This window comes from Rhinichthys klamathensis, unplaced genomic scaffold, assembly GCF_029890125.1.
Source record: "Rhinichthys klamathensis goyatoka isolate OS25496 unplaced genomic scaffold, OSU_Roscu_1.1 h1tg000176l_1, whole genome shotgun sequence".
NCBI lineage: Eukaryota > Metazoa > Chordata > Actinopteri > Cypriniformes > Leuciscidae > Rhinichthys > Rhinichthys klamathensis.
Genome location: NW_026606705.1, coordinates 1,375,159 through 1,400,000, shown reverse-complemented (window position 1 = coordinate 1,400,000; position 24,842 = coordinate 1,375,159). Strand labels below are relative to the sequence as shown.

General features: G+C 39.0%; 1 protein-coding gene across 1 annotated transcript in view; it reads left to right on the top strand.

Annotated features, from left to right (window-relative positions):
• Positions 1 to 24,842, top strand: part of akap9 (A kinase (PRKA) anchor protein 9) — a 135,438-nt gene that overhangs the window by 89,625 nt on the left and 20,971 nt on the right. The window contains exons 23-29 of the mRNA XM_056260477.1: positions 194 to 313; positions 7,856 to 8,014; positions 9,188 to 9,289; positions 13,308 to 13,451; positions 16,297 to 16,383; positions 18,570 to 19,430; positions 20,859 to 20,984. Of these exons, the coding sequence (XP_056116452.1) occupies positions 194 to 313; positions 7,856 to 8,014; positions 9,188 to 9,289; positions 13,308 to 13,451; positions 16,297 to 16,383; positions 18,570 to 19,430; positions 20,859 to 20,984 (1,599 nt within the window). The remainder of the gene's footprint in view (positions 1 to 193; positions 314 to 7,855; positions 8,015 to 9,187; positions 9,290 to 13,307; positions 13,452 to 16,296; positions 16,384 to 18,569; positions 19,431 to 20,858; positions 20,985 to 24,842) is intronic.

The window sequence follows — 24,842 nt, the reverse complement described above, 5'->3', positions numbered from 1 at the left end:
GTAGTTTTGTTAAGTGCTATTTTTCTTTTTATATTTCCATTTTTTTTCTTTGTTTTTGTCATTTTGTAAGTTTTTGTCTGATTTTGAAATGACGTCCCACCAGTTCGCTCTTGGATTTCATCAGGACCTTAAGAGTGTTACATCATCCGAACGGCTCAGGTGTGTGACGTGTTTGTGCTCTTCTGTTTATCAGGAACAGGCCGCGGACAGGGAACACGAGCGCGACGTCTTTCAGCAGGAGATTCACAGCCTGGAGCAGCAGCTGAAGAACCCGCCCAAAACAGGAAGCGGAAGTGACCGCAGGGACCGAGAGGTACGACACCCGATCGCTCACCCCGAGGCCTCACGCTAGTTTCACTCACGCCTATACTCCTCAGACAATGAGCTTGTGTTCTCTCTGCTGGACTGATATCAGCTCAAACACACACAACACCTCACAAAACAGCAGAACAACTCTAAATACCAGCAGGAATACAGAACAGTCTTAATAAATAGTCCGTTTATATTCATAAAATGGCATTCGTAACCAATTGTATTTCTGTAATATGACTTTTTTTTTTTTAATGAGTCCTAAAATACAGAAATTTGTATTTTTGAATGGGTTTTTCAATGGCTTAAATGCCATATACAGTTGTAATCGAAATTATCCCCCCCCCCCCATTGCAAATCAGGTTTATTGGCAAAATTTACAGACTTTCTGCGGTTTGCAATGAACAAATCAAACAAAAGTAATTGAAAGTTCAACACAACAAATGTATATATACTATTTTAGATTTTCTACTCAGTGTTAATTGCTGCCTGTTTGTAATTCATTGTGAAATTTACTAGCAATTTTTTGAAAATTGTTTTAAAGCAAGCAATCTCTTTTTTCATGATACTCTGTTACGATGGAAAAACAATCAATTAATAATATAGCTGCGAGCAGCGATTACGGGCCCAAGCCGGTGGCACCGCAACCCTGGTGCCTTTAGTTACCTAAAGGCACCGGGGTGGCGGTGCCGCCGGCTTTGGCCCTTCATCGCTGCTCGCAGCTATATTTATATATATATATATATATATATATATATATATATATATATATATAAAAAAGCCGGTGGCACCGCCACCCTGGTGCCTTTAGGGTTATTGTGCACGACGTGACACAAAATATCTGCTCGCTATCTGCCGAACGGCTCTGGTAGTTCCGCTTCAGCACTGATGATGTTGTAGAAATAGTGCGCTCTGGTTGGTCTGGATTATTCGGGATTTTGTATTTTATACAGAAATAAGTTATTTATAATTCAGATGAGAATAAAGTTAGTGTTGATTAAAATGAAGGAAAACAAATATATTTATCTGAAATATAGCACATTAGTTTTAAATTTATTTAGGTTCAATTACCAAACATACAATCTTAATTTAATTTAAAGCAAACTATATATTAAAAATATATGGCTTGTATGCACTTTTTTTTTATAAAAAAAAAGATATATATCCAAAAAGACAAGGTCTTAAAGGGTTAAACTCTTGTCACTGTAACAGACACAATCTCTCTCTCACACACACACACACACACACACACACACGTCAAGTCACTTACATTTTAGATGCAATATTGAATAAGCAGAAAAATCGGATTTTCTGCTCTGAAAATATAAATAAGCTTAAAAATTGAATAAGCACTTTGAATATTCTAAACAGAATGAGCACTAGTCGCTAATGTATAAGTACTAGTACTTAAAGGACAACTCCGGCGCAAAATGAACCTCGGGTGTAATAACACATTGGTACAGAAAATCGTTCCCTGAGATTTGTTTTCATGATAATCGAATATAAAGAGTTTTATCTCTAAAAACAATTTAGCTTATAACGCTAGTATATTGGGCATCGAGTAAGCAAAAAGAGATCGCTAGTTAATACCATTAACAAGGCTCAAATTAGCCCCACACTAACACGGCAGCATAATGAGTGTCCTTGCATGCAAACCGAAGCATTGAGAACTTTGTAAGTGTATAGACAGTTTAATAAGAAGATACTTTACACAGACAGTACAGTTAGCGCATACAGACAGCAGCCATCTTGGAAAACAGTCTCGATCAATCGAACCACGAAGGTGAGCGAACAGTACGTGTAGATATTGAAGATAAGATGAATTATATTTATTTTTTTATTTTCTCTGTTGCGTTCAGTGCTTCTCTTATGCGCTCAGTGCTTTCTTCCGGAAACAACGGACCATATGAGATTCCAAGTCACAGTTCAGCTCACGTATCACCGTGTTCGTGGTTTGACTGATCGAGGCTGTTTTCCAAGATGGGTCCTGTCTGTATGCGCTAGCTGTACTGTCTGTGTAAAGTATCTTCTTATTAAACTGTCTATACACTTACAAAGTTCTCAATGCTTCGATTTGAATGTAAGGACACTCATTATGCTGCCGTGTTAGTGTGGGGCTAATTTGAGCCTTGTTGATGGTATTAACTAGCGATCTCTTTTTGCTTACTCGATGCCCAATATACTAGCGTTATAAGCTAAACTGTTTTAGAGATAAAACTCTTTACATTCGATTATCATGAAAACAAATCTCAGGGAACGATTTAGTCTGTACCAATGTGTTATTACACCCGAGGTTCATTTTGCACCGGAGTTGTCCTTTAATGGAATAGATACTAGTATCTAAAAAATAAGTACTAGTAGCATGAAAATAGAGACTAGTAGGTTAAAATGATTAAATGTTAAAACGGCTTGCCATATTGGCTCAGAGAGAGAGAGAGAGAGAGAGAGAGAGAGAGAGAGAGAGAGAGAGAGAAAATTACCTTTTAGATACTAGTACCTATTAATAGATACTAGTATTTAGGCTCTAGATCCACTCCGAAAGTCACTTCGTGATCATTTAACCGCTTCATTTGAGAAAAACTATCATTATGACATAAACAAACAAACTCAAAAGGTCTTCACGGCAACCCGTCAAAATAAAAGTTCAGTTTAACTTGACAGAAACATATTACCGTTGTACAGTAGAATTTAGATATGTCCCAATGTAATAATACTAACACTAATCCAAATAAATTATCATCAAAACTGAATTTAAGGAATAATCCATGTTTTAATTTTAACAGTAAAGCTCATTGTGCAGCACGTTATTTGACAAAAAGTTTATTTAATTTCATATGATTAAAATTGATGATAAATGATAAAATTTGTGTTTTATGTCTTCATTTTATTACCAGAAAAAACACAACACAGAATTAGTGTGACATTTTTTTTCATATTTTTTTTAAATGTTGTATACGTTTAATGATTCATAATACACTATTTCAATTAATTAGACATGCTTTTTGATTGCTAAAAAATTTACACCACGTATTCGTAATACACCCGCTCCGCAACACTAGCAGTTCCCCCAATCCCCCACCCCCCCCCCGAAAAAAAATCCTAGGGGAAACACTGGGCATTCATAACGGTGCGCGTCCATGGCGACGAGCGAGCAGAGCTGAGTGAACGTTTAGTTAATTTATTCATTCGAGCGCTCTGCAAGCGCCACCATTATCAATGTGGACGTCCGTATTTAAAAGCTCTCGATCCTCAGTCACATACCAAATATGTATATAATTTTGAACACAAGAGGGCAGTATGGCCCTATGTATGAGTTGGTGTTTAAACTAACCTATCACTCAAAGAGCCCCCCCCCCCCCCCCCCCCCTCCCCACACAGACACACACACACACACACACACAAACAGAATGGCAGGGGGACAAGAAATCCATTCAAACTACAATATCTGACTTTCTGTTGCTCTGAGCTAATGACTTTAAATTAGAAAGTCGATTGGCTTGATGAGAACAATATGCGTGGCAAGTTTTGTAACTGTAGGTAAAACGAGCAAAGTTATAACACACTTTATGTGTCCTTTTTTAGTCATAAAATTAATTTCCTCGCCACGGCCAAACCGTTCGAGATATCAAAAATCCCTCCGGAATTTAGCATCATCAATGTCTTGACGTCATGCTGACCGAGTTTGCTTGAAATCCGATCAATTCCCAAGGAGAATTAAATAGAATTTCAGGGGTATGCGTTTCCAAACAAACCATGATAGCCGGCTTCCTGTTGGGATGTCGTAAAACTTAGAGCACGAAAGTTGTTCAACCCAATGAGATCTATAAGTGTACCGAGTTTCATATTATTACATGCAAGTGTCTTTGATTTATGGACAAGTGTTCGAATCCCAGTCCAGGGGGCGCTGTCGGTCCGCCCTGCCACGCCCGGGTACCAGCTTCAGTCCGGCCCTGATGGCCACGGGTTCTGACCCGTGTGCAAAGTTTCAAGAGTTTTAGAGGATGTTAAGGGCCCCAAAAGCCCCCAAAACCTTGATCAACAATAATTAAAAGCTTTGTCACTCAAACAGACACATCCCCCTCCCCCCACAGACACAGAGGTATGCAGAGAGAGGGAGAGAGGGACAGAGATTACTCCAAAACATCCCATTCAAACCAAAATATCTGACTTCCTGTTGTTCGGAACCAAAATCTGTAAATTAGAAAGTTGTCCGGCTTGATCTGAACAATATGCCTACCGAGTTTTAAGATTGCAGGTAAAACTATGAAACTAACCCTCTCACTTTTGTCAAAAGGTGGCGCTACTGAGTCCCTGCACCACGCCCGTTCCTGAAACTTTGCACATGTCTACTGGCTAATATATGTGACATGTCTGTCGAGTTTCATGCAATTTCAAGCATGCTAAGAGTCTCAAAAGCATCAAAAAAGAATTTTAAAGTTTGATGTGTTGCCACGGCAACAGTATCAAAGATATCAAGAATCCATTCACAGGTCTACATCTGGCGTATGTTTACATTATACAGATGAAGTTTGAAGCAAATCAGGTAAAAATAAGAGGGTGATTTCAAAGCATTTTGAAAGTGACACACTTCCTGCTGCCAGTTGGTGGCGCTATAACTTTGACTCACAATAGTCACATCCATGTGATCGGCCTCTTACAGCGATCACACTGCTGAAGTTTCATCAAGATCAGTTAATGTATGCAGAAGTTATAACACACTTCCTGTTTCACGTTTCTCGCCATAATTTCGTTTACTCGCCACGGCCAAACCGTTCGAGATATCAAAAATCCCCTCGCAATTTTTCATCCTCAATGTCTTGACTTCATGCTGACCGAGTTTCGTGGCATTTCTTTGAATTCTCTAGGAGAAGTACTTTAAATTCCATTGCATGCGTTTTACAAACAACCCTAAATAGCCGACTTCCTGTTGGGCTGGGGTAAAAAGTAAGAGCATGAAGTATATATGAACCGATGAGATCTATATGTGTACCGAGTTTCATATTCTTACACACAAGCGTGTTTGATTTATGGACCAAGTTTTCGGACCCCGTTCCAGGGGGCGCTGTCGAGCCCCCCTGCCACGCCCGGGTACCATCTTCACCCCGACCCTGATGGCCGCGGGTTCTGACCCGCGTGCAAAGTTTCAAGAGTTTTCGTGCACGTTAAGAGCCCCAAAAGTGCCCGAATAGTCGTAAGAAAAATAAAAGAGGAGAAAAAAAAAAAAAAAAAAAAAATAATCCTAAGGAAAACAATAGGGCCTTCGCCTTTTCAAGGCTTGGGCCCTAAAAATTATAAACAACAAATGACTTCTGCAGTATCTAAAGTATTCAACCCCTTCATGGCAAGGATCTTTAGTACTTAGTAGAACGACCCTTTTTCTTGCTTTTGCTGCTGCAACCGCCATCTTTAAATCCCACCAGAGATTTTCAATAAGGTTCAAGTCAGGTGACTGTGGCTTTCTTCTTGGACCATTCTTTTGATTTAGCCGTATTTCTAACATGCAGACAAACGTGACACTCAACAAGCCTCGCCAGTTCAGATGTTTCATGTGTTCTAGCTCAAGCACACCTGGTGCAACTAATGAAGCCCTTGATTAGTGAGACAAGACAGATTTGTGCTGTTTTGAGGGATTCTATTCAGGCGGTTAAATAACTTTGAGACTGCAGAAGTCATTAAAAGTTGCATTTCCAATTGAATTTGTGGAAACCACTAGAAACATTTGTTGTGTTGCGCTATTTCAATTACTTTAGTTTGATCATTGCAAACAGCTGAAAGTCTGTACATTTGCCAATAAACCTGATTTGCAATGTGGGTTGAATAATTTCAATCAGAACTGTGTGTGTGTGTATATATATATATTATATACTGTATACACATCATGAGTTTAAAAATTAGCTGGCTCCCAAATTAGCTGACAGCAAATAAACACACACTCAGTCCTTTACGTTAAGAGATGTTTTACAGCTTCAGCATGTGCAGAAATAGACACATTAAAGGGATAGTTCACCCAAATATGAAATTAGCCCATGATTTACTCTCCCTCAAGCCATCCTAGGTGTACATGACATTCTTCTCTCAGACGAACACAATTGGAGTTATAACTCCATATTTAAAACGTTTTAAAATAACTAGCTTCCGGCAGACGGCCGTACGCATCGATTTACGGCGAAAGAGAAACCCTTGACCCGACGCACGACGTAATGATGAACGCGTCTCTTCAATTTTTAAAGAGAAATGTGGGAGGAGCTTGAGTGTGTGTTTGCTTGCACCGCGAGAGGCTCAGAGCTTTCGCTACTCCTACATCTACGTCATACATCGTCAAGTGCTGCTCTTGTGGCGTAAGTCGACTTGCGTACGACCGTCTGCCGAAGCTAGTTATTTTAGTCGATAAAGTTTTAAGTATGGATATTTTTCTTCCACTAATTCATCGCTTCACTTCAGAAGGACTTTATTAACCCTCCAGAGCCTGTGATGCACTTTTATGATGGATAGATGCACTTTTATGATGGACAGATGCACTTTTATGATGGATAGATGCACTTTTATGATGGACAGATGCACTTTTATGATGGATAGATGCACTTTTATGATGGACAGATGCACTTTTATGATGGATAGATGCACTTTTATGATGGACAGATGCACTTTTATGATGGATAGATGCACTTTTATGATGGACAGATGCACTTTTATGATGGATTGATGCACTTTTATGATGGACAGATGCACTTTTGTTATGGATAGATGCACTTTTATGATGGATAGATGCACTTTTATGATGGATAGATGCACTTTTATGATGGATAGATGCACTTTTATGATGGATAGATGCACTTTTGTTATGGATAGATGCACTTTTATGATGGACAGATGCACTTTTATGATGGACAGATGCACTTTTATGATGGATTGATGCACTTTTATGATGGACAGATGCACTTTTGTTATGGATAGATGCACTTTTATGATGGACAGATGCACTTTTATGATGGACAGATGCACTTTTATGATGGATTGATGCACTTTTATGATGGACAGATGCACTTTTGTTATGGATAGATGCACTTTTATGGATTTCAAAAAATATACGGCCATTCACTGCCATTATAAAGCTTGGAAGAGCCAGGACATTTCAGATTGTGTTAGGGTGAGTAAATCATGGGCTAATTTTCATTTTTGGGTGAACTATCCCTTTAAGTGATTTGCAGTCAGTTGCCAGGCAGCGACACACACACACTCTCAAGCACACACACACTCATCTGACGTCATATGGCCGCTCTCTCTCTCTCGCTCTGTCTCTCTCTCTCCTCATCTCTCTCTCCCTCTCTCTCTCTCTCTCTCTCTCCTCATCTCTCTCTCCCTCCCTCCCTCTCTCTCTCTCTCCTCATCTCTCTCTCCCCCCCTCTCTCTCTCTCTCTCTCTCCTCATCTCTCTCCCTCCCTCTCTCTCTCTCTCTCTCTCTCTCTCCTCATCTCTCTCTCCCTCCCTCCCTCCCTCCCTCTCTCTCTCTCTCTCCTCATCTCTCTCTCCCCCCTCTCTCTCTCAGGTGCAGGAGTTGACCCGTGCGCTGCAGGATAAGTCTGACTGCTGCAGTGAGCTGCTGTTGAGCGCCGAGCAGCTGCAGAGAGATGTGTGTGAGAGAGACGAGGAGATCGAGACGCTCGGCGCGCGCGTGAGAGAGCTGGAGCACACACTCATGCACAGGGTCAGTGTGTGTTTCTCCTCCGGTTCTGCTGTTAGCCGCCAGTCTTACTCCACTGGGACGCTGTGTGTGTGTGTTTGTGTGTGTGTGAGGGGAGCATGACGAATGGCAGTGTCTGAACGCTGAGCGTGAGTGTGAATGTGTGTGAGGAGAGCATGATGAATGTGTGTGTCCTTGCTGTGCATTAATGTGGTGTGTGTGTGTGAATGCAGTGGTTTAGCGTCACGTCTCTGCTTTAATGATCATGTTCTGTCTCTGTCTCTGTGTGTGTGTTGTTGGGCTTGTGTTCAGCGTGATCAGATGACCTGTTTGTGTGTCTAATTTAATTGTGAATGAATAGATTTGCAGAAGGGATGGGAGTGAGTTTATCTAGATGTTATTCTTATATTCTTGAATATTTTTTGCGTGTTTCTGACCGTCTGATTACTGTAACGTGCAAAAGCACCGCACACGCGCTACACACGCTACACACGCTACACACGCTAAAGCCACGATCTGGGAAATGTGTTGTTTTTCACGTCCCTATTTATGTGACCTTGAGTTCTAAAAAGGAAATAAATAAATTTTATTTTGTCATGCAACTTTTTGATTTTGAATATTGATTTTTTTTAGTACTTATTTTGAATGAATAAATAATAAAATTATTATTTTGTCATGTAACTGTATTATTAAACATTGATTTTAATATTATTGTTGTTGTATTAGTTGTTGTGATTATTATTTGCCTTTCAACATTATTATTAGATAATTACATAATAATAATAATAGTTAGAAGTTTATGTAGATGTATTTTTAGAATATTGATATTATTGTTGTTGTGATTTTTATTATTTTACTACTGATTGTTATTGTTTTATTATTATTTTGTCATTCTTTTTTATTTGTATTTATTTATTTTATTAATGTTATTATTTTTACAAATAAATAAATAACAATTGTTGTTATTTTTGTTGTTGTTTTGATTATTTTTATTTTGCCATTAAACATTATTATTATTGTATAAATAAATAATCATATTCTTTTATTTAATTTTTTATCATTATTAATATGTCTGTTAGTAATCTGCAAAAGTACATATTTTCAAAATAGTACATGGTTCACCTGGACGACTAATTAGTCTGTATAATTGCACATCAGAGTGTGTGTTTAAAGTGCTGTGTGTGTGTGTGTGCGCAGGTGGAGGAGGCTCAGCATGTGTCCATGGCGGGCCGGGGAGACGTCACACTGGAGGCTCAGCTCCAGACCGAGAGAGAGGCTCTGGACAGGAAGGAGAAAGAGGTACTTCCTGTCACATGACCCTCTCACTGACAGAACACCCTCACCTCGTGTGTATCGAGACGCAGTTTGTAGTGTGTAGCGCTCCTCACTTTCATTCCCGCTATAGAGCGATGATCCTTGAACAAAACCAGCCAGCTCCGACGGGAATAACATCTCAAAATATGATGCCGAGTTTTTAAAATACATTTTTAATCTGTTTTTGTACCAGAAAGCGTCACTACTGTCGTCAAGTCAGCTTCATTTCTACAGCGCTTCTACAAAACACATCGTTTGAAATTATATTTATAGAATCTGCATCTTTATACTGTAACACTGAAACACCCTGTAATAACTCATGTTAGGCTGGTAGTTAATGTTACCCAACTAAGGGACTGTTCGTTTTTTATTTAAGGGGCCACCGGAGGAGATTTGAGATCTGTAGTCAAAAAAGACTTGACCCTCCCTTCGCCAGCAATAATTTTTTCTATGACCCTCCAAAATGATTGTGAAAAAAGGGATGACCCTCCCCGATAATTTATTGATTAGCCTACTTCTGTACTGGTTTGGGCTTGGCAAAGATGTTCAGATGACTATTGTTTTTTTACAACCATGACAAACGACTAAACTCCTGCTTTCTCATCTTACTAACGATAGACCAAACCTACAATTCGGTTCGTATCACGATTTTTGATTTGAAAAAAAAAAGTTATGTTTCGGTTTGCTGAATTTCGGTTCATTTATTAGAGAGAGTCCAGTTCACGCGCCGGCGCCTCCGTGTCGTGGTTATCTATTTTCTACTATATTTACTTCTTATTTATTAAATCCAGACAATTGGTTGATGAAACATTGATTAAAATTAAGATGCAATTAATAAAAAACGAAATTCACTTTAAAGAAAGGCTTTGTGCTGTCTCTGTGAAAGTTTTAAAGTCACTTTCAGAGCGGTCATGTCCGTAACGGAGAACTGCCACGTCCATAACATTTTTTTTCCCTCATAAATGCGAACACGAAAAAAATAAAAGAATATTTTATGTTATGTGGAGGCCAACCCTTATTCATCCGGTGGGTAGTATTATGGCGCTTTTCCATTACCAGTACCAGCTCGACTCGACTCGCCTTGGCTCGCTTTTCGCTCCGTTTTCCATTGCAGAAAGTACCGCCACAAAATAGTACCCGGTCGTCATAGCGACGCCTTTCGTTCCTCGTTGCCCCATCAAGCTCTCGCTGGATCCTCTCTTCGGCAACCAAACAAAGGAATGTCTGCACCTCCTCGTTTGACCACGGCGTCTTCTTCCGAGTTGCCATAATAATAGTAGTAAGTTTAGTAACTATCTCTGGCCAAACTATTTAAAAATGGCGGGGTTATTCTGGATACTCCATCTGGCGCGTGCAATGATGACGCAGTGAATAGTGACCATTCTCTCTGACCAATCAGCAGTCGGCATTGTTTTCACGTCACATTTTAGTATCGCCTTAGCTCGCTTAGAACCTCGCCGGAGGTGGTACGAAAAAAAGTACCCGAAAGCAGGTACAGGTACAACTTTTACACAGTGGAAAACCAAACAAAGCCGAGCCGAGTCGAGTCGAGTCGAGCCGAGGCGAGCTGGTACTGTGTAGTGGAAAAGCGCCATTACTTTTGTTTTGCGCAGCGTAGTTCATAGAATTACTACAAAATATTTTGCCACCTAAAAGTTAACGTTTTTTGTGTCACATCACATTTCCCTCATATTAAATATAAAACGTGTATACATGTGTAGACTGATATTTTTCTAACGTCTGGACTCCTTTATTAAGGGAGTATGAATATATAAACAGACGTTTCAGTATTAAAAGCTTTTTCTGAGAATTTATATTTCAAGTTTTGACTGCAAATGTCACGTCCATAACGCTGGAATTGCCCAATTTTAAAGAATTTATCCTCAACTAGTTTTTTTGGTGTATGTCTACGTATTTTATTATGTTAACTTCAAGTAATACTAATAGTAATTTAAAAATGTGGTAGCCCTATGTCCAACACATCACACTCCACTGTTATGGTGGCAATTTCAGTAGATTTTAGGGCTCTTTTCGACTAAGGATTTTCATAGTCGAATCTGATTCGTTAGATTTAGCCGTAGTCGACTGATAGTCGAACCTTTTTTTTTTTTTTTTTTTTTAGATAGCAGCTAGACGTTCGGTTGAATAACTGTTCGTCTGTTATAGGACAACTCGCTCTATACGTTTATTTAAAATGAACAGCAAGACAACTAGAAGTGAATGTGCTTTCCATTAAATGAATCCTTAACAAAAAAAAAAAAATACGTTGCAATGAACGTGCTTTGTTTTAAATAAATCACACACAGTAAACAAAACAACTTTGCAATGAACTTTGCAATTTAGACGCGCAAACTGCGAGCCGGTGCGGTGAGACGTATAGCCTACATGCTTGGGCAGATTCGGCTTGAAGTCGTTCATCCTCGGATGCGGCGTCGCGCGCGCTGTTACAAAAAAAGCTGTGCACACAGCCAAGCGAAATGGGGTCTTGCGCACCCAACGCGTCATTTTTTGCCGTGCGCACCTTCGCGCTCGTGCGGACGCGTCGAGTATAAACCATAGGTATAAACAAGGCTTTAGCCTACTCCGTGTCAGCGCGCGCTCTGATCGGTAAAGGTGCACAGACCTCTCCCGAATCATCTCCAGCACTCAGCCTCCGACACACCACTAACTCCGCCTCCGCGTACCTCGTAAGATGATATTAGTATTTAAACATTCTCTATGATAAAAAATGTTTGTAAAAAATATTTGAATAGCACGGTTTTGGCGGTTATAGAGTTCTAATGACGGTGTTCAACTATAACCGTCGGTCTCACGGTTATATAATAACCGTCACACCCCTATTGGTTACGTAACACAACACTTCCCTACTATTCGACTATGAGGTTCACAGTCGAATCAGACCTCTCCGAATCGAATCGTCGAATCCTCGACTATTAGAAATCAGCCCTATTAGATTTACTCACTAACATTGCTGTGGAAACACAATAAGAATGGAAAAATAAAATCAAAATATGGTAGTATTAAAATAAAATATGGTAGTATCGTGCTACAGCGCACATCAGCTGCAGTTCTGGGGCCTCAGTCCCATTACTGTAAAACTTTTCTGAGCGCGTACTGAAGCGCGCGCGCACTGTCAGACAGCGCCAAACTGGATTTTCGTTGGGTCAGACCCATCTGATAGCGATGGGGGACAGAGACCGAGAGAGCTACATGTAGCTACATGGAAAAAATATGCACCAAACAAGCCACTTTGAAATTTTGCTGTTTTCATGAATACAAAAGTTGGGTGACCCTCCCCCTAGACTAAAAAAAGTTGGATGACCCTCCCCTCAACAAAGAATAAAAAGACATGACCCTCCCCTATTTTCCTCCGGTGGCCCTTTCCATAAATGCCGAACGGTCCCTAACCTCCGCTAATCTGCAAAAACTTTAGTTGTGGAGACTTTTATCATTTTAATAATTGATTGTTTTTCCCATGGTGACAGTGAGTATCATGAAAAAATTATGATAAAATATCAAAATTGAAAAAATATCATCAAATATTTTTAAAAAATTGCTTTTTTGCATTAATTACAAACAGACAGCAAATAACGCATTGAATTAAACATGACATTTTGAATTTGAAAAATCAAAAAAAGTATTTTCCTGTCGTAAAATCTGACTGTAACTAGCTCACTTCAGTGTGCACTTCTGTTAAAGTCATCGTGAAAGGGAAGTTGTGCTCGTCTTTTGTTCTCTTTTGTGTCGTATATCTGAGTAAAACTGCTTCTGGAACAAGAACAAATGTTGGGCGGGGCTTGATTTTGATTGGATGGTTGTGGTTTGCTATTGGCTGATTTTGTGTGAGTGACAGGTTAAAGCCCCGCCCACATCATCACAGAAGAAAAGCGATGCTTGATCCTCATGATTATTGATATTATATGATTATTAACACAATAATGATGTGCAGCGATAAATCATTTATAATGAACACTGCAAATAAGAATCGTGTGTGTGTGTGCAGATAGTGAATCTGGAGGAGCAGCTGGAGCAGTTTCGTGAGGAGCTGGAGAATAAGAGCGAGGAGGTGAATCAGCTCAACATGCAGCTGGAGATCCAGAGGAAGGAGATCAGCAGCCATCAGCAGGACCAGACCCGCCTCACACAGGTCAGACACACACACACACACACACACACACACACACACACACACACATCCTTCATACTCTTACATAAGAGGCTGTTTTCACACTCAGATTTTATTTCACACTTCCAGTTCATTTTCAGTGTTTGCTTCTTCCCACGCGAGTCTCGTTTCACATTGTGTTCTGTGTGTGTGTTTGCGTGAATATCATTGTGAGTGTTGTTCACTTCACTCTATACTCATGCTTTACTACAAACCTGATCACACACACAGCATTATATCTGATATACATTACCAGAAATGTGTGTGCAGCAAATTCTCTGTTCTGATCGCCAGCATTTGTTTGTGTTTCATCCTCATCCCCGCCGAAACGATCAAACCCCACCAGTTTAACCCCACCAGTTTAACCCCACCAGTTTAACCCCACCAGTTTAACCCCACCAGTTTAACCCCACCAGTTTAACCCCACCAGTTTAACCCCACCAGTTTAACCACATCAGTTTAACCACATCAGTTTAACCCCACCAGTTTAACCACACCAGTTTAACCCCACCAGTTTAACCCCACCAGTTTAACCCCACCAGTTTAACCCCACCAGTTTAACCACATCAGTTTAACCACATCAGTTTAACCACACCAGTTTAACCTCACCAGTTTAACCCCACCAGTTTAACCACACCAGTTTAACCACATCAGTTTAACCCCACCAGTTTAACCCCATCAGTTTAACCCCATCAGTTTAACCCCATCAGTTTAACCCCACCAGTTTAACCACACCAGTTTAACCCCATCAGTTTAACCCCACCAGTTTAACCACATCAGTTTAACCACATCAGTTTAACCCCACCAGTTTAACCCCACCAGTTTAACCCCACCAGTTTAACCCCATCAGTTTAACCCCACCAGTTTAACCACATCAGTTTAACCCCATCAGTTTAACCCCACCAGTTTAACCCCACCAGTTTAACCCCACCAGTTTAACCCCATCAGTTTAACCCCACCAGTTTAACCCCACCAGTTTAACCACACCAGTTTAACCACATCAGTTTAACCACATCAGTTTAACCACACCAGTTTAACCTCACCAGTTTAACCACACCAGTTTAACCTCACCAGTTTAACCACACCAAATTTAACCTCACCAGTTTAACCCCACCAGTTTAACCCCACCAGTTTAACCACATCAGTTTAACCCCACCAGTTTAACCCCACCAGTTTAACCCCACCAGTTTAACCACATCAGTTTAACCACACCAGTTTAACCCCACCAGTTTAACCACACCAGTTTAACCCCACCAGTTTAACCACACCAGTTTAACCCCACCAGTTTAACCCCACCAGTTTAACCACATCAGTTTAACCACACCAGTTTAACCACACCAGTTTAACCCCACCAGTTTAACCACACCAGTTTAACCACACCAGTTTAACCACACCAGTTTAACCACACCAGTTTAACCCCACCAGTTTAACCCCACCAGTTTAACCCCACCAGTTTAACCACACCAGTTTAACCCCACCAGTTTAACCACACCAGTTTAACCCCACCAGTTTAACCCCACCAGTTTAACCCCACCAGTTTAACCCCACCAGTTTAACCACACCAGTTTAACCACACCAGTTTAACCACACCAGTTTAACCACACCAGTTTAACCACACCAGTTTAACCACATCAGTTTAACCACACCAGTTTAACCACACCAGTTTAACCACACCAGTTTAACCACACCAGTTTAACCACACCAGTTTAACCACACCAGTTTAACCACACCAGTTTAACCACACCAGTTTAACCACACCAGTTTAACCACATCAGTTTAACCACACCAGTTTAACCACACCAGTTTAACCACACCAGTTTAACCACACCAGTTTAACCACACCAGTTTAACCACACCAGTTTAACCCCACCAGTTTAACCACACCAGTTTAACCACACCAGTTTAACCACACCAGTTTAACCACACCAGGCTGGGTTAACCCTATAAAGAGCATTCCTAAGGCCTGTAAATGAAGTCTTTGCTGTCGCACTCAATCTCTCAGTCCTCCTGTAGTCTTTCAGTGTAACTGTACAAACGTCCTTCAGCTCGAGCTTCACGAGTCTTTGTGTCAAATCTGAGCTGATTTTATCAAGGAAACGCAAGAATAACTTTGATATTGTTAGTAATATTTCAGCTGGACTGAAGCAGGTTTGCTTGATTATCATCATCATCTATTAGTAAAATCACGAGTATCAAATACGATCATCAGGTTTATTTGTTCATCTGTCAATCATCACTGTGTTGCATCGCATTATATGCTTTAAAACTACACATCATAAAACTGAGCTTTTAAATATCATCTTACTAAGACATTATTGGCTGATATTAATATTTTATATGCATTTTATGAAATTATCTGCTGTTTTGCTATAAAGATCTCATTGATTTACATTACAAGTATCAGAGTTTCATATGAACATCAGCATCTGCAGAATGAAACATTTGCATCTAATTTTACTCTTGCAATATGAAATTTCAGACAGAAACAGAATATCCAAGCACAAGAAATATGGGAAATTACTTGATTGGACAGTGAAAAGTGTCTGTATATGATCTCATATGCAGGGATGAAAAATAAGAGTTCCTGTATAATCGAGGGCACTGATGAATCGTTCAAAATAAGACGCGGGAACACGAATTACGATCGTAAATGGAGTCGGTTCTGATTCATGTTAACTTTAATAGTAATTAGGGTGTAAGACAGGAGATGTGACATCATCGCGAGGCTAATCTCAGCCCTGTCGTGCGCTAGCTGCCCTAAATCGTCCTCCCAGCAGACAAACGTGTCCTAAATTCAGAGTCATGTGACGATGTTTACCTCTTGAAGGTGTTGGAGGAGAAGGACGGGCAGATTATCGCCCTTAACGAGCAGGTCGTTAAGCATCAGCACACGGACACAGAGCCTGAGGAAGAGGTAAAGACGCGTGTACATATGTGTGTGTCCTGCACATATGCATATAGCAGCACTCGTCAAGCCCGCGCGCGTGTGTGTGTGTGTGTGTGTGTGTGTTTCGCCTCTCGGTTTGGTGCCTCCTGCTGTTTTTCGCCATCTTGTGTTGCATAAACGCACTTTACTTTAATCTTATTAACAGTCACACAAATGGCGAAACACATCAGCTCGTGTTTAAAGAGTGCAAACATTTCATTGCAAAATTACTGTATGATAAAGAACCATGATTGCATTCTTTAAACTGTATGTAATGTGCTTTCATTCACATTGACTTGAATGGAAACGCCTGCCTCAGATCCTCTGGAGTCATTCATTTCTTCATCGATTTCTTTTTTGTTGTTGATGTGTTGCTGTGGTTTGGGTTTTGTTCTTTTGTTCTGCAGTGTGTTTGATATTAATTCCTCACACCTTCTTCAGATTGTTCACCCAAAAAGGAAAACCATATTTTGTCTGTGGATCATAACATGAGATGTTTAGCAGAATGTTCACGCTGCTCTTTTCTGTACAGTGGAAGTGAATGGGGTCCAACACTGTCAAGATCTAACCTCCTGTCTAAATGACATGAAAGTACCATCAAATTATTATAAAAATAGTCCATGTGACTCGTATTGCTATATTTCAAGTCTTCAGAAGTCACATGACAGCTTTGTCTCAGATCTCCGGGTCACTGTATGGAAAAGAGCAGCCCGTTTATTCTCTAATATGTCTTCTTTATTCTCCCTGAAAAAGTCATACAGGTTAAGATCACAAAATTGTCATGTTTGGATGAAATATTCCTTTTAGGAATTTCTTGTAAATTATATATTTAAGTCAAAGGGTGTTTCACGTCTAAATTAAAATGCCTCAAATTCTTCAATCTGTCAGTCTTTTGTGGCGAGGGAAGGACACACACACCCTGTCAGACAGGTCAGGTGACCTGCTTAACCATGTGACGCAGTAATATCACTATTTTAAAGGAATATATCTTCAAAAATGAACATTTTGTCATCATTTACTCACCCTTGTGTTGTTCCAACCCTGTATTATTTAATTTTGTCCGAGTTTTCAGACAGAATGTCATCATGTGATTAAAGTGGGTTGTGATTTACACTGTCGAACACCATAATAATTCATACGACGACTCCTGGAGTCATGTGATCGATTAACCAGTTATTCAGATGAATGGAATATGAGCTTTTATGATGGTGCGTTTAATTAGTGGTGCACTGAAATTTTATTATATATTTTTTTTGTTTGAATAATAAACCTCTATTGTGCAGCACTTTGCTAAAATATTAAAGGAATTGTTCAAATTTCATTTAATTTACATTTAGAAAATATTAATTAAATTGTTAATATTTTTGTGGCTAGAAAAGTTAAAACCGGAAACACAAAGTTTCTGAAAAATAAAACATTTCATAGGACCATGTTATATTAAAAATGATTAAATTGTAAAATATTATTAATTACATTTTTGATTATTAAAATGTAATTAAACCATTCAAATTTAATCTAGAAAAAAATGTATGGAAAACATGGGATATACGGGGGGGAAATCAAAAAATTAAAAAATAGAATTTGGGGGGAAAATTCTAAAAAAAAAATAAAGATTTCATATGGCCATATAAAGTTAATTTAATTGTTTTTTTCTTTTTTCTTTTAATGAATAGTTGTTAAATTGTACGTTTTAATTAGACATGCTTTAACATTTAATTTAACCATTAAAATAGACTAATAAAACATAAAATGGAATAAAATGGAATAGAGAGAAATTAAAACGGAGATAAAATAAAACTGAATTTGTGAAAAACTTCAGTACATTTTTCGGCTGAAAACTATAACCGTTTTAATTTACTGGTAAAACTTTACAATACGATTCCATTTGTTAAGATCTACAATAATTAACATGAACTAACAAACCTTACAAAACTTTAATTTCGGTTCCTGAGATTTGGTAAAAAAATTATAATTTCGGTGCATCACTACATTTTAATGTTGCTTTTTGGTTTTCCTTTCGGATCATGGCAGTAAAAATCACCACTTTAACCGTTTAGCAGAAGTAACTCATTTAGAAAATAATACTTGGTTGGAATGTGTGCGTGAACGCTTGGTTTGAGACGTTGAGATGAACCCCGAGCCGAGTTGATGTGTGTGTGTGTGTGTGTGTGCAGGCGTTGGAGCAGAAAGAGGAGGTTCTCCTTGATCTGGAGGCGCAGGTGGAGCGTTTGCGCAGCGAACAGGAGCGACTGAAGAGGAGCCGCGAGGAGGAGGTGGAGCAGCTCAACGCCGTCATCGAGACGCTCCAGCAGGAGCTGTCGCACATCGAGCGCAAGGACGAGCCCAGAGACGAGAGCCACGAGATGAAGCAGAAGATGGATGAAGTCGCGACCGAGCTCGACACGCTGAAATCCGAACACGGCTCGCTCCGTAGCAAATACGAGCGTCTGCGCGAGGAGACACTAGTGGAGCTGGAGGCGGCGCTGAGGGAGAAGACGGCGGCGTTCGTGGTGGTCCAGGCGCAGGTGCAGGCGCTGGAGGAGAGCGCCGGGTCACGGCTGAGGGGTTTGAGCCGGCGAGTGGAGGAGCTGGAGGCGGCGCTGGAGGACAAGGACTCGGAGCTGCGCGCTTGCATGCTAAACGTGGAGCTAGCGCAAACGGACGCCGGCACTCTTCACGTCAAAGTCGCCGATCTAGAGGACAAACTCAGGGAGAAAGTGGCCGCCGTTCTGGTCAGTCAAGCTCAACTAGGAGCCGTACAGACGCAAACCAAAGATCTGAGAGGCGACGCCCCCGCTGGAGAAAAGCCGAAAGGCGCCGGAGCGGCGACACACGGGCCGGTCCTGCTGACGGAGAGGCTGAGGGAGCTGGAGGAGGGGCTGAGCCTCATGCAGAAGGACCAGGAGCTGCAGAAACACATGCTGAGCAGCTCCGAGGACGAGGTGATGGAGTACGAGAGGAGGTTAGCCGTGATGATGGACATCCTGAACCAGATGAGAACCAAACCGACCTATCACAGGCCGCTGATCGCTGAGGTGCGTCACTCACCTTCTACATCTCACACATCAGCACAGTTTATTCGCTATAGTTTAGACAATGGTGATAAATATGAGCAGAACTCAGAGTTCTCAGATCAGTGGATATTTGACTGGTTTTGTCCGTCCTTCTGTTAGACTCTCACACATGAATTATGTTGAATATCTGTCAGCTGTTAAATTTAACTACACAATTAGATAATACCAGTTTAGCTCAACCAGTGACCAAGCAATGCTTCATGTTGTTCAGTGTGTGTGTAAAAAGAGCATTAGCAATTACAGAAAACACACTTCAGCAAAACATCATCAGCTCAAAGTGGAGGAATCATTTTTGGTCTCAAATGTGTATACATGTTACTGGCAGTCACTGTATGAAGAGTTTTGGGTGTAATATGCCACAGTTTACTTTATTATGCTAATGAGGTGCGTCATCACTATATTAAGATGTAGTTCAAACAGTCGCTCGCTATGATAAAGTTATGCGTTTGATTTTCAGGGAAAGCATGAACTGGAGAAATGTGTTCCTTCAATGCAAATGCGAGTCGCTTTTCAAATTTGTGATTATACATCAATATGACCATAAATAACAATTGTTATTATTTTCATTATTGTTGTTATGATTATTATCATTACTGTAACACTTATCAATAGTTTCATTTGTTAGCATTAGTTAACTACATTAGTTAACATGAATTAACAACGAACAATACTTCTACAGCCTTTATTAATCTTAATGTTGATGTCATTTTTAAGATCGAGAGTTGTATTGGTTAACATTAGTTAAAGCACTGTGAACTAACATGAACCATTTTATTAACATTAACAAAGGTTAATTAATAATGCAGTAAAAATATTGCTCATAGTTAGTTCTTGGTAGCTCATGCATTAGCTAATGTTAACAAATGAGACATTATTGTAAAGTGTTACCATTATTACTAAATAAATATTAAAATAATTAATATTACGAATTGTAATATTTCACTGTAAAATAAACAAATGTAGGAAAGTATATTTATATTTATAAATAATATATATTTAAGTGTAAAATTACAATATTAATATTTATTTCTTACTTTTTTGTTTATATCATCTTAATTTCTTAATTTTCAAATGTTAAACTATAGTGCTTTTATTTTAAATCTTTTGTTGACCACAGCCTTTTTATTTTTTCATTACAAGATTGAGATGTTTGGCGCATGTTTCGTTATAAGCAACTCAAACTCTGAAAAAACAACTGAGAACAGCTTGTGTAAATGAACACCGTGCCGCTCTTCTCTCTGAAACATGCAGCGCAAATATTTACTGAATTAAATCTCAGCCTGTGATTTTACTGAGAATATCACGATTTCGGTTTTATTGCGATTATTGTGCAGCTCTACTAATAACACTAGTGTGTGCCGTCACCTCATGAGAGTCTGTCACACACAGGAGTCGGGCGAGGACAGTCGGCTGCTGTCACAGCTGCTGCAGGAGGTCAAAGGTCAAGCCGCGTCCACTAAAGAGGAGCTGACCTGCTACAGGGAACTGAGCCACAAGCTTCAGGAGGAGATGGAGGTACAAACGCCAAATCCTGCGAGAAATGATTCTCCTGCTGTAATTATCTCATGATATTAGGGCTCGTTTTCTAAAAGATTGATCGAAATTAAAAAAGGGGTCAGAAAATGGGGCCAATGGAGTCAGAAAAATAATCCTCATTCAAAGGGAGAGGAAGATTATTTTTCTGTTTACAAAGGGATAGTTCACCCAAAAATGAAAATTACCCCATGATTTACTCGCCCTCAAGACATCTTAGGTGTATATGACATTAAAAGTGCATCTATCCATGATAAAAGTGCATCTGTCCATCATAAAAGTGCATCTATCCATCATAAAAGTGCATCTGTCCATCATAAAAGTGCATCTATCCATCATAAAAGTGCATCTATCCATCATAAAAGTGCATCTATCCATCATAAAAGTGCATCTGTCCATCATAAAAGTGCATCTATCCATCATAAAAGTGCATCTGTCCATCATAAAAGTGCATCTGTCCATCATAAAAGTGCATCTGTCCATCATAAAAAGTGCATCTATCCATCATAAAAGTGCATCTGTCCATCATAAAAGTGCATCTGTCCATCATAAAAGTGCATCTGTTCATCATAAAAGTGCATCTGTCCATCATAAAAGTGCATCTATCCATCATAAAAGTGCATCTATCCATCATAAAAGTACATCTGTCCATCATAAAAGTGCATCTATCCATCATAAAAGTGCATCTATCCATCATAAAAGTACATCTGTCCATCATAAAAGTGCATCTATCCATCATAAAAGTGCATCTATCCATCATAAAAGTGCATCTGTCCATCATAAAAGTACATCTGTCCATCATAAAAGTGCATCTATCCATCATAAAAGTGCATCTATCCATCATAAAAGTGCATCTATCCATCATAAAAGTGCATCTATCCATCATAAAAGTGCATCTATTCATCATAAAAGTGCATCTGTCCATCATAAAAGTGCATCTGTCCATCATAAAAGTGCATCTATCCATCATAAAAGTGCATCTATCCATCATAAAAGTGCATCTATCCATCATAAAAGTGCATCTATCCATCATAAAAGTGCATCTATCCATCATAAAAGTGCATCTACAGTAGGTACTCAACCAGAATGCCTATTACCGCCGCGACTCGTTTATTAAAAATAAACTAGTCGCATTTCAAAGTCCTTCGCGAAATGACCGCCAGGTGGCGCAAAGGGGCATTTAGCAAAACAGCCGCAATTGCCGCATTTTGAAACGGGCTAATGTCAATTAACAGTAAGATGAAATAGTTGAGACTGATTGAATATGTAAAAAATAAAATTAAAATAAACAAACGAAAGAGAATAGAACAAACCATTAGAACAAAAAAATAATAAAAATATAAATAGTTTAACCTATAGGCTAACAGATTCAGTTAAATTAAACGAAAGCAAAACGTAAAGTAAAAGTAGGCTACATTTAAACAGAATATAACAAACTTTTAGAGCAGAACATTTTATGAATCAAAAGTTAAAATAGGCCTCTCTCGCAATTAGGTGCAATGACGCTAAACTATTGAGGAATGAGAGGATTGAAGAGCGCTTCTCTCGTGTGCGCGCACTGACTGCTGAAATACCGAACTTCTGGGAAATTTTCAGTGAGAAAAGTTGTGGTCGAGTGGTAGAACTTAGGTTTCAATAATTTAGATGACACGGGTTCAAATCCTGTCCAAACAGGGTAGCCAATTTATAAAATACAATTCCATGCATTTCCATTTTACACAAAGGAACAAATATTATCCAACAGATTGACTGAATTTATATCAATCTGTATAATAATTCCAATCGTAATTTCAAAAGCAGTTCTGTTAAAAAAAAACAACAAAAAAAAAAACTTCATGGGGTTCCATAGGCTACGTTTTTAAAAACATTGTGTAACAAGGTGCTATGCTGGGGGATTTCCCCCCAGTAATCAATGCTTTGCCTAATTCACCAATAGACCATATCAAATATATATATATATATATATATTTAAAATATGCAACACGCACGTTTAAACAACAAACAATAAAATCTGAACCGGCGCTTCTGCTCCTGTATTGAGAGATAACATGCAGCGCGTTTCAGTTACGATCCTGGTTCCAGCGGCCTTAATACATTCATGGCTTTTCAAAATGTCACAAAGCGTTTTGAGATGTTTTTTTTTAATGAAATATTGAAGTTTATAATTAAGTGTTTTGGCACATCACGCCGAGTGGCGCTACGCATTATTCTAAAGTCGGGTTTTATTCTGGCATGTTGAAATAGAGTTCAACAAACACGGCGGCGCTTTCACTTGAATTTATTTTTTCTCATAACAGCTAAAAGAACTTTCTAGGATAGAAGCTATCCTACTCCGTAATTTTTGGTCATACAGATAAAATATCATCTTTTAAAACAGTAAAAGGTCTACAATATGCTAACGATAAAACGTTTTCTCGCTCATGTGAGCGAACACACTGGAGAAACAAACGTTTGGGCATTTCACAGTGAGTAAATGCATGGCCGAGTGGAAGAACTTACGATTCAATCATTTAGATGACACGGGTTCAAATCCCGCACAAACATGGACTTTTGCCAATTTTATATTAGCCTATTAATGCATTTTATATCCTATTATTAATGCAGAGAGATTTGTCTAGTTCTAAAACTCTGTTATGCACCATGTAGGCCTAGTTTTTGCTTATATTATAAAATAAAATTGCCATGCATTTCCATTTTACACTGGAACAAATAGTATCCAACAGAATGACTTAACATCTAATACCAATCGTAATTTCAAAAGCAGTTCTGTAAAAAAAAAAAATATATATACATATATATATATATATATTTCTATATGTATATAGCCCATAGGCCTATATAGCCTATTTTTTGGATTCCCTACATTGAGTTTTTATTTAAGCAAGGTGCGATTTGCCAGGGGGGACGGGGATTTCCTTCTGGTCTAAACATCCCTGCTTCTGCTGAATTATTTTAACCCCCCACCCCCTTCCTCCGCAGTAATCAGTGCTAATAGGCTTAGGCTACTTCACCAATAGACCATATAAAATATATAAAATAAAGATATGCAACAGGCACGTTTAAACGACAAACAATAAAATCAAAACCAGCGTTTCAGTTACAGTAGCCTACGTTCGTGGTTCCAGTGGCCTTAATGTAGGCCCTATGCACGGCTTTTCAAAATGTCACAAAGCGTTTTGAGATTATTTTGAATGAAATATTGAAGTTTATAATTAAGTGTTTTGGCACATCACGTCGAGTGTCGCTATTGTTCTAAAGTCGGGTTTTATTCTGGCATGTTGAATTAGTGTTCGACAAACGCGGCGGCGCGTTCACTTGGATTTATTTTTCTCATAACAGCTAAAATAACTTAATAGGCTACTAGTAAACTTTTATTCATATTAGGCTAACAACATTTTTGCTGTCGTCTCTGTCTCCGGGAACTGCTCGTCACAAAACTGAACCGAAAGCCGAGGATCTACTTAAACATGTTTAACTATGTGAGCGCTTAGAAATGAGGAAAGGACAAGGCAAGGGGAAAATCTCGCTCTAATTAAATAGGCTAAATCGCCCTGAATTAAAATGTAAAAACAAATCAAATAATTTATTTGTCGAAATGTTGCGCTATTGTTTCATTTAAGTTCATAATTATTCTATAAATGTTATTTAGTTTAACAGCAGCACAACGAAGCACTGTGGTTCGAGATTTATTTGAATAAAAAAGAAAAACTTATTGAAATTGAATGAATTATTGAAATTAAATATTTAGTAATAAAGTTTCATGACAGAAATATCACTACATGTAGCTCATATTATTTAATTCCTTCATTATCAACACTTTAATAGCCTAATGCTAATGTC